We start from the raw sequence: 10000 nt of genomic DNA, 5'->3' as shown, positions 1-10000 counted from the left end.
TTTTTTTTTTTTTTTTTTTTTTTTTTTTAACCTTTTGTTACACTTGTGAATGAGTTAATTAAGGTGTGTTAAGGAGTTGATACGTGTTAACGAGTTAATGCGTGTTAACGAGTTCTTATGTGTTAACACGTTCCTACAAGTTATCACGTTGACAATGTTGACGATTTAATACGAGTCAACGAGTTCATACGTGTTAACGAGATGATACGAACTAACGGACTAATCCGAATCAACGCGTTCACACATATTAACAAATTAACACGAGTTAACGAATCAACACGAATTAACCAGTTCACACATATCAACGAATCCATAATCAACACCCCCCCCTCTCCCCCTCCCCCCCCAATCCCCCAGGGATGATGAACATTACCGGTGCCAACATCCGCATCTGGATCCACGACCAAGACCTGCCGAAGCTGGAGAAGATCGTGTGGGAGGGCCAGGGCGACAGACTCCTGAAGGAGACCAGCAACCACGCCAAAGTCAGGCAGTTCCTCAACCTCGTGCCTCGGATGATGGTGGGTTGATGGGGTTCGGTATGTTGTCTTGGCTATGTGGGTTGTGGGGGGTGTAGGGTGCTCGTTTGTGGGGGATGGGGTGGTATGTTGTCTTGGCTATGTGGGGTGTGTATGGTGCTCGTTTGTGGGGGATGGGGTGGTATGTAGGGCTGGCTATGTGGGGTGTGTAGGGTCCTCGTTTGTGGGGATGGGGGCGTATGTAGGGCTGGCTATGTGGGGTGTGTATGGTGCTCGTTTGTGGGGGATGGGGTGGTATGTAGGGCTGGCTATGTGGGGTGTGTAGGGTGCTCGTTTGTGGGGATGGGGGCGTATGTAGGGATGGCTATGTGTGGTAGAGGGGGAAGTGCAGAGTGAAGACGGAGGTGGGATAGATGGATAGAATGAGAGAGAGAGAGAGAGAGAGAGAGAGAGACAGAGAGAGAGAGAGAGAGAAATGAACAGATGATGATAATACTACTAATAAGGATGATAATATTTAATTGAATTAAAATGATACTTATATCGATGATGATGATAATGATAACAATGAAAATGACCATAATGATAATTACGATAATGATAACAATGAAGACAACAGTAATAACAATAATAACAACAACAACAACGATAATACCAGGAAAAGTGACACTAACACCAACAAGAACAACAACAACAAATAACAAAAATGATAGCAATCACAACACCTTATTCCAGACGAAGATCAAAGAGATTCACAACGCTGCCATTAACGCCGACCTTGACACTCTAGAGGCCAAGTCGGACCCTCCAGACATCCTCACTGCCAAGGACCACAATGGACTCAACCCACTGCATAAGGTATTTGTCTATCTATCTATCTATCTATCTACTTACCTACCTACTATCTTTCTATCCAGTCCATCTGTTTATCTAACTACCTGTCTATCTATCTTTCTATACAATCTATCAATTTGTCTTACTACCTATCTATCTATGTATGTCTTTCTCTTTCTCTCTTTCTATCTATATACGTCTTTCTCTCTCTCTCTCTCTCTCTCTCTCTCTCTCTCTCTCTCTCTCTCTCTCTCTCTCTCTCTCTCTCTCTCTCTCTCTATCTCTCTCTCTCTCTCTCTCTTTCTATCTATCTATATATCTTTTTTTTCACTTTCTCTTTCTATCTCTCTCTCTCCCTCCCTCCCTCTCTCTCTCCCTCCCTCCCTCACTCCCTCCCTCCCTCCCTCTCTCCCCCTCTCTCTCTATCTATCTATCTATCTAACAATCCATCGCCGTGTATCTAAATATACCGACTTCCTCTCCCTCTCTTCTAGGCATCCGCTCTGGGCCACAAAGAAGTAGTCGAGTTTATCGTCCAGAAGAACCAGGGCACGATGTTCGGCCAGGATAACCAGGGTCGCACGCCCCTCTACTACGCGGCCGTGGCTAAGGACGGCGGGGAAGTGTATGAATACCTGCTGAGCAACGGCTCTGATCCTGTGCATAATGACCAGGTGAGGAAGGAAGGAATGCGTGCTTGCCATAGGATGTGCTTTGCATAGTATCTGCTTAGCATAGTATCTGCTTAGCGTAGTATCTGCTTAGCATAGTATCTGCCTAGCATAGTATCTGCTTAGCATTGTATCTGCTTAGCATAGTATCTACTTAGCATAGTATCTGCTCAGCATAGTATCTGCTTAGCATAGTATCTGCTTAGCATAGTACCTGCTTAGCATAGTATCTGCTTAGTATCAGTTCTGCTTAGCATAGTATCTGCTTAGTATAGTAAGTGCTTAGCATAGTATCTGCTTAGCATTGTATCTGCTTAGCATAGTATCTGGTTAGAATAGTATCTGCTTAGCATAGTATCTGGTTAGAATAGTATCTGCTTAGCATAGTATCTGCTTAGCATAGTATCTGCTTAGCATAGTATCTGCTTAGCATAGTATCTGCTTAGCATAGTATCTGCTTAGCATAGTATCTGCTTAGCATAGTATCTGCTTAGCATAGTATCTGCTTAGCATAGTATCTGCTTAGCATAGTATCTGCTTAGCATAGTATCTGCTTAGCATAGTATCTGCTTAGCATAGTATCTGCTTAGCATAGTATCTGCTTAGCATAGTATCTGCTTAGCATAGTATCTGCTTAGCATAGTATCTGCTTAGCATAGTATCTGCTTAGCATAGTATCTGCTTAGCATAGTATCTGCTTAGCATAGTATCTGCTTAGCATAGTATCTGCTTAGCATAGTATCTGCTTAGTATAGTAAGTGCTTAGCATAGTATCTGCTTAGCATTGTATCTGCTTAGCATAGTATCTGGTTAGAATAGTATCTGCTTAGCATAGTATCTGCTTAGCATAGTATCTGCTTAGCATAGTATCTGCTTAGCATAGTATCTGCTTAGCATAGTATCTGCTTAGCATAGTATCTGCTTAGCATAGTATCTGCTTAGCATAGTATCTGCTTAGCATAGTATCTGCTTAGCATAGTATCTGCTTAGCATAGTATCTGCTTAGCATAGTATCTGCTTAGCATAGTATCTGCTTAGCATAGTATCTGCTTAGCATAGTATCTGCTTAGCATAGTATCTGCTTAGCATAGTATCTGCTTAGCATAGTATCTGCTTAGCATAGTATCTGCTTAGCATAGTATCTGCTTAGCATAGTATCTGCTTAGCATAGTATCTGCTTAGCATAGTATCTGCTTAGCATAGTATCTGCTTAGCATAGTATCTGCTTAGCATAGTATCTGCTTAGCATAGTATCTGCTTAGCATAGTATCTGCTTAGCATAGTATCTGCTTAGCATAGTATCTGCTTAGTATAGTAAGTGCTTAGCATAGTATCTGCTTAGCATTGTATCTGCTTAGCATAGTATCTGGTTAGAATAGTATCTGCTTAGCATAGTATCTGCTTAGCATAGTATCTGCTTAGCATAGTATTTGCTTAGTATAGTAAGTGCTTAGCATAGTATCTGCTTAGCATTGTATCTGCTTAGCATAGTATCTGGTTAGAATAGTATCTGCTTAGCATAGTATCTGCTTAGCATAGTATCTGCTTAGCATAGTATCTGCTTAGCATAGTATCTGCTTAGCATAGTATCTGCTTAGCATAGTATCTGCCTAGTATAGTAAGTGCTTAGCATAGTATCTGCTTAGCATTGTATCTGCTTAGCATAGTATCTGGTTAGAATAGTATCTGCTTAGCATAGTATCTGCTTAGCATAGTATCTGCTTAGCATAGTATCTGCTTAGCATAGTATCTGCTTAGCATAGTATCTGCTTAGCATAGTATCTGCTTAGCATAGTATCTGCTTAGCATAGTATCTGCTTAGCATAGTATCTGCTTAGCATAGTATCTGCTTAGCATAGTATCTGCTTAGCATAGTATCTGCTTAGCATAGTATCTGCTTAGCATAGTATCTGCTTAGCATAGTATCTGCTTAGCATAGTATCTGCTTAGCATAGTATCTGCTTAGCATAGTATCTGCTTAGCATAGTATCTGCTTAGCATAGTATCTGCTTAGTATAGTAAGTGCTTAGCATAGTATCTGCTTAGCATTGTATCTGCTTAGCATAGTATCTGGTTAGAATAGTATCTGCTTAGCATAGTATCTGCTTAGCATAGTATCTGCTTAGCATAGTATCTGCTTAGCATAGTATCTGCTTAGCATAGTATCTGCTTAGCATAGTATCTGCTTAGCATAGTATCTGCTTAGCATAGTATCTGCTTAGCATAGTATCTGCTTAGCATAGTATCTGCTTAGCATAGTATCTGCTTAGCATAGTATCTGCTTAGCATAGTATCTGCTTAGCATAGTATCTGCTTAGCATAGTATCTGCTTAGCATAGTATCTGCTTAGCATAGTATCTGCTTAGCATAGTATCTGCTTAGCATAGTATCTGCTTAGCATAGTATCTGCTTAGCATAGTATCTGCTTAGCATAGTATCTGCTTAGCATAGTATCTGCTTAGCATAGTATCTGCTTAGCATAGTATCTGCTTAGCATAGTATCTGCTTAGCATAGTATCTGCTTAGCATAGTATCTGCTTAGCATAGTATCTGCTTAGCATAGTATCTGCTTAGCATAGTATCTGCTTAGCATAGTATCTGCTTAGCATAGTATCTGCTTAGCATAGTATCTGCTTAGCATAGTATCTGCTTAGCATAGTATCTGCTTAGCATAGTATCTGCTTAGCATAGTATCTGCTTAGCATAGTATCTGCTTAGCATAGTATCTGCTTAGCATAGTATCTGCTTAGCATAGTATCTGCTTAGCATAGTATCTGCTTAGCATAGTATCTGCTTAGCATAGTATCTGCTTAGCATAGTATCTGCTTAGCATAGTATCTGCTTAGCATAGTATCTGCTTAGCATAGTATCTGCTTAGCATAGTATCTGCTTAGCATAGTATCTGCTTAGCATAGTATCTGCTTAGCATAGTATCTGCTTAGCATAGTATCTGCTTAGCATAGTATCTGCTTAGCATAGTATCTGCTTAGCATAGTATCTGCTTAGCATAGTATCTGCTTAGCATAGTATCTGCTTAGCATAGTATCTGCTTAGCATAGTATCTGCTTAGCATAGTATCTGCTTAGCATAGTATCTGCTTAGCATAGTATCTGCTTAGCATAGTATCTGCTTAGCATAGTATCTGCTTAGCATAGTATCTGCTTAGCATAGTATCTGCTTAGCATAGTATCTGCTTAGCATAGTATCTGCTTAGCATAGTATCTGCTTAGCATAGTATCTGCTTAGCATAGTATCTGCTTAGCATAGTATCTGCTTAGCATAGTATCTGCTTAGCATAGTATCTGCTTAGCATAGTATCTGCTTAGCATAGTATCTGCTTAGCATAGTATCTGCTTAGCATAGTATCTGCTTAGCATAGTATCTGCTTAGCATAGTATCTGCTTAGCATAGTATCTGCTTAGCATAGTATCTGCTTAGCATAGTATCTGCTTAGCATAGTATCTGCTTAGCATAGTATCTGCTTAGCATAGTATCTGCTTAGCATAGTATCTGCTTAGCATAGTATCTGCTTAGCATAGTATCTGCTTAGCATAGTATCTGCTTAGCATAGTATCTGCTTAGCATAGTATCTGCTTAGCATAGTATCTGCTTAGCATAGTATCTGCTTAGCATAGTATCTGCTTAGCATAGTATCTGCTTAGCATAGTATCTGCTTAGCATAGTATCTGCTTAGCATAGTATCTGCTTAGCATAGTATCTGCTTAGCATAGTATCTGCTTAGCATAGTATCTGCTTAGCATAGTATCTGCTTAGCATAGTATCTGCTTAGCATAGTATCTGCTTAGCATAGTATCTGCTTAGCATAGTATCTGCTTAGCATAGTATCTGCTTAGCATAGTATCTGCTTAGCATAGTATCTGCTTAGCATAGTATCTGCTTAGCATAGTATCTGCTTAGCATAGTATCTGCTTAGCATAGTATCTGCTTAGCATAGTATCTGCTTAGCATAGTATCTGCTTAGCATAGTATCTGCTTAGCATAGTATCTGCTTAGCATAGTATCTGCTTAGCATAGTATCTGCTTAGCATAGTATCTGCTTAGCATAGTATCTGCTTAGCATAGTATCTGCTTAGCATAGTATCTGCTTAGCATAGTATCTGCTTAGCATAGTATCTGCTTAGCATAGTATCTGCTTAGCATAGTATCTGCTTAGCATAGTATCTGCTTAGCATAGTATCTGCTTAGCATAGTATCTGCTTAGCATAGTATCTGCTTAGCATAGTATCTGCTTAGCATAGTATCTGCTTAGCATAGTATCTGCTTAGCATAGTATCTGCTTAGCATAGTATCTGCTTAGCATAGTATCTGCTTAGCATAGTATCTGCTTAGCATAGTATCTGCTTAGCATAGTATCTGCTTAGCATAGTATCTGCTTAGCATAGTATCTGCTTAGCATAGTATCTGCTTAGCATAGTATCTGCTTAGCATAGTATCTGCTTAGCATAGTATCTGCTTAGCATAGTATCTGCTTAGCATAGTATCTGCTTAGCATAGTATCTGCTTAGCATAGTATCTGCTTAGCATAGTATCTGCTTAGCATAGTATCTGCTTAGCATAGTATCTGCTTAGCATAGTATCTGCTTAGCATAGTATCTGCTTAGCATAGTATCTGCTTAGCATAGTATCTGCTTAGCATAGTATCTGCTTAGCATAGTATCTGCTTAGCATAGTATCTGCTTAGCATAGTATCTGCTTAGCATAGTATCTGCTTAGCATAGTATCTGCTTAGCATAGTATCTGCTTAGCATAGTATCTGCTTAGCATAGTATCTGCTTAGCATAGTATCTGCTTAGCATAGTATCTGCTTAGCATAGTATCTGCTTAGCATAGTATCTGCTTAGCATAGTATCTGCTTAGCATAGTATCTGCTTAGCATAGTATCTGCTTAGCATAGTATCTGCTTAGCATAGTATCTGCTTAGCATAGTATCTGCTTAGCATAGTATCTGCTTAGCATAGTATCTGCTTAGCATAGTATCTGCTTAGCATAGTATCTGCTTAGCATAGTATCTGCTTAGCATAGTATCTGCTTAGCATAGTATCTGCTTAGTATAGTAAGTGCTTAGCATAGTATCTGCTTAGCATTGTATCTGCTTAGCATAGTATCTGGTTAGAATAGTATCTGCTTAGCATAGTATCTGCTTAGCATAGTATCTGCTTAGCATAGTATCTGCTTAGCATAGTATCTGCTTAGCATAGTATCTGCTTAGCATAGTATCTGCTTAGCATAGTATCTGCTTAGCATAGTATCTGCTTAGCATAGTATCTGCTTAGCATAGTATCTGCTTAGCATAGTATCTGCTTAGCATAGTATCTGCTTAGCATAGTATCTGCTTAGCATAGTATCTGCTTTGTATAGTATCTGCTTAGTATAGTAAGTGCTTAGCATAGTATCTGCTTAGCATTGTATCTGCTTAGCATAGTATCTGGTTAGAATAGTATCTGCTTAGTCATCGTATTTCACTCTCCTTCAGGACTCTCCAACCATGACGTCTCATCTCATTTTTTCCCCTCCATTAGGACTCTCCGAGCAAGACTTCTCCTTTTTCTCTCTCCTTAAGGACTCTTTAGGACTACTAATCTTTTCCCACTTTCTTTAAGGACTCTCCAACCTCTACGTCTCCCCTCACTTCTCTTTCTCTCTCTCTCTCGTTCTCCCTCTTCCTCTCTTTCTCCACTCCTCTCTCTCTCTCTCTCTCTCTCTCTCTCTCTCTCTCTCTCTCTCTCTCTCTCTCTCTCTCTCTCTCTCTCTCTCTCTCTCTCTCTCTCTCTCTCTCTCTCTCTCTCTTCTCTCCCCCTCCCTCCCACCCACCCTCCCTCCTCAAGACCCTCTCCACCCACCCACACCATCTCCTCTAACTCACCCACCCCCCTCCCCTCTCTCTATCTCTCTCTCTCCCTCTCCCCCCCAGGACACCCCAACCATGACTTTCAAAGACATGAAAGACGTGAGTGATTCGGACATCGACGAGTTCATTCGTGACGGCGACGTGGAAAGCCTCGAGTGCGTCGTGTTATCCGGCCGCGGGTCCGATCTGCAGGGGAAGTCCTCGTGGAATGAGCAGGGGCGAAAGTTCCTCAAGAAGGTTCCTGGGTATATGGTGAGGATTCGGGGGCTCTTTGTGTTGTTGTTGTTGTTGATATTGTTGTTGGTATTGCCTTTATTATTGTTTGGGTTATTATTATCATTATTTCATTTTAGCGTTGCTGTTATTATCATTGTCACTATTGTCATTCTGATTATCATTATTATTATTATCCTCACGATGATGATCATCATCGTAGACATCATTATCATCACATCATCATAATAATCATTTTCATCATCATAATAATCATTTTCATCATCATAAATCTCTTATCATAAATCTTCTTATCATCATAAACATCATCATAATAAATCTTAACATCATCACAAATATCATCACCATCACCATCCAAAAAAATCTTCTCATCAATATCCCCAATCACAAATCACAATAAATCCATAACACTACAACCCCCCCTCCCCTCCCCCCTTCCCCCCTCCCCCTCTCCCCCCAGGAAAAGATCTCCGCCCTCCACGAGGCCTCCAGCGCCGCCGACGTCAACAAAATCCGTCGGCTGACCAAAGAGAACAGCAAGTTGGCCATGGCCCGAAGTGCCGAGGGGGCGCTGGCCCTGCACTACGCCGCCCGCTCGGGGAATACACAGGCCACCAAGAGTCTGCTGAACTGCTATCCCGAAGGACTCAATGTGGAGGATAATGTGAGTCCTCGTGGCTAAGGGATTTGTTTATTTGTTCATTTTTTTTATGCTTATTACTATTATTACTAGGGTTGTTATAATCATTGTCGATGTTATTATTATTATTATTATCATCATTATTATAATTTATCATCATTATTATAACTATCATCATTATCATTGATATTATTATCATTGTTATTATCATTATTATTATAATTATTATTGTTATGATTATTATTGTTATTACTACTATTATTGTTATTATTATTATTATTATTATCATTATCATTATTATTATTGTTGTTGTTGTTATATTATTATTGTTATTGATGTTATCATTATCATCATCATCATTATTGTTGTTATTGCTATTGTTAATTTGATAATTTTCATTACTATCATCATTATCCATTATTGTTAATCTTATCATGATTATTATTTATCGTCATTATTTTCCTTTATTTTTGGTAGATAGATAAGTGGATAGATGATTGATTGATAGATAAATAGATAGACTAAAAGGTAGATACAAAGACTAGAAGACAGATAGATAGACTGACAGATAAATGGATTGATGTATAAAAAAAACAGATATATAAAACACAAATAGATTGATAAAATAATAAGTAAATATACCGAAAGATATATACATACTCACATCCATATATAAACACGCACACAGATACACACATATAGATAGGTAGATAGACATAAATATAAAGATTAATAGATTAATAGATATAGAAATAGAAATAGACAGAGAGAGACAGACAGATAGATAGATAGACCATATATATTCACATATTCCTTTAATTTCAGGAGGGAAGGACCCCCATGCACTACGCAGGAATGGCGGCGAGTACAGGTTCTAAGGGCACGTACGATCTCCTGAAGAAGGAGGGCGGTAATGAAGCCCTGGAGGATTTGGTAAGTGAGGGAGTTATGGAAAGAGAGAGAGGAATGGGTAGAGAGTGGATGGAGAGAGAGAGGGGGGGAGGAGGAGAGAGAGAGGGGAAGAGAGAGAGAGGGGGGGGAGAGAGAGAGAGAGGGGGGAGGAGAGAGAGAGAGAGAGAGAGAGAGAGAGAGAGAGAGAAGGAGAGAGAGAGAAGAGAGGAGAGAGGAGAAGAGAGAGAGAGAGAGAGAGAGAGAGAAGAGAGAGAGAGAGAGAGAGAGAGAGAGAGAGAGAGAGAGAGAGAGAGAGAGAGAGAGAGAGAGAGAGAGAGAGAGAGAGAGAGAGAGAGAGAAGAAAGAGAGAGAGGAGAGAGAG

The 10000-nt window shown here is 39.8% G+C and overlaps 1 protein-coding gene across 1 annotated transcript in view; it reads left to right on the top strand.

Annotated features, from left to right (window-relative positions):
- LOC122253524 (uncharacterized) overlaps positions 1-10000 on the top strand; it is a 121899-nt gene that overhangs the window by 72388 nt on the left and 39511 nt on the right. The window contains exons 8-14 of the mRNA XM_086532190.1: positions 358-521; positions 1215-1337; positions 1808-2006; positions 7606-7622; positions 7917-8105; positions 8548-8751; positions 9553-9660. Of these exons, the coding sequence (XP_086388316.1) occupies positions 358-521; positions 1215-1337; positions 1808-2006; positions 7606-7622; positions 7917-8105; positions 8548-8751; positions 9553-9660 (1004 nt within the window). The remainder of the gene's footprint in view (positions 1-357; positions 522-1214; positions 1338-1807; positions 2007-7605; positions 7623-7916; positions 8106-8547; positions 8752-9552; positions 9661-10000) is intronic.

The sequence above is a fragment of the Penaeus japonicus genome, unplaced genomic scaffold (genome assembly GCF_977035675.1).
Source record: "Penaeus japonicus unplaced genomic scaffold, GWHDUDI00000001_assembly GWHDUDI00000037, whole genome shotgun sequence".
NCBI lineage: Eukaryota > Metazoa > Arthropoda > Malacostraca > Decapoda > Penaeidae > Penaeus > Penaeus japonicus.
The sequence above is the reverse complement of the archived record's forward strand: the minus strand, read 5'-3'. Positions and strand labels throughout refer to the sequence as shown.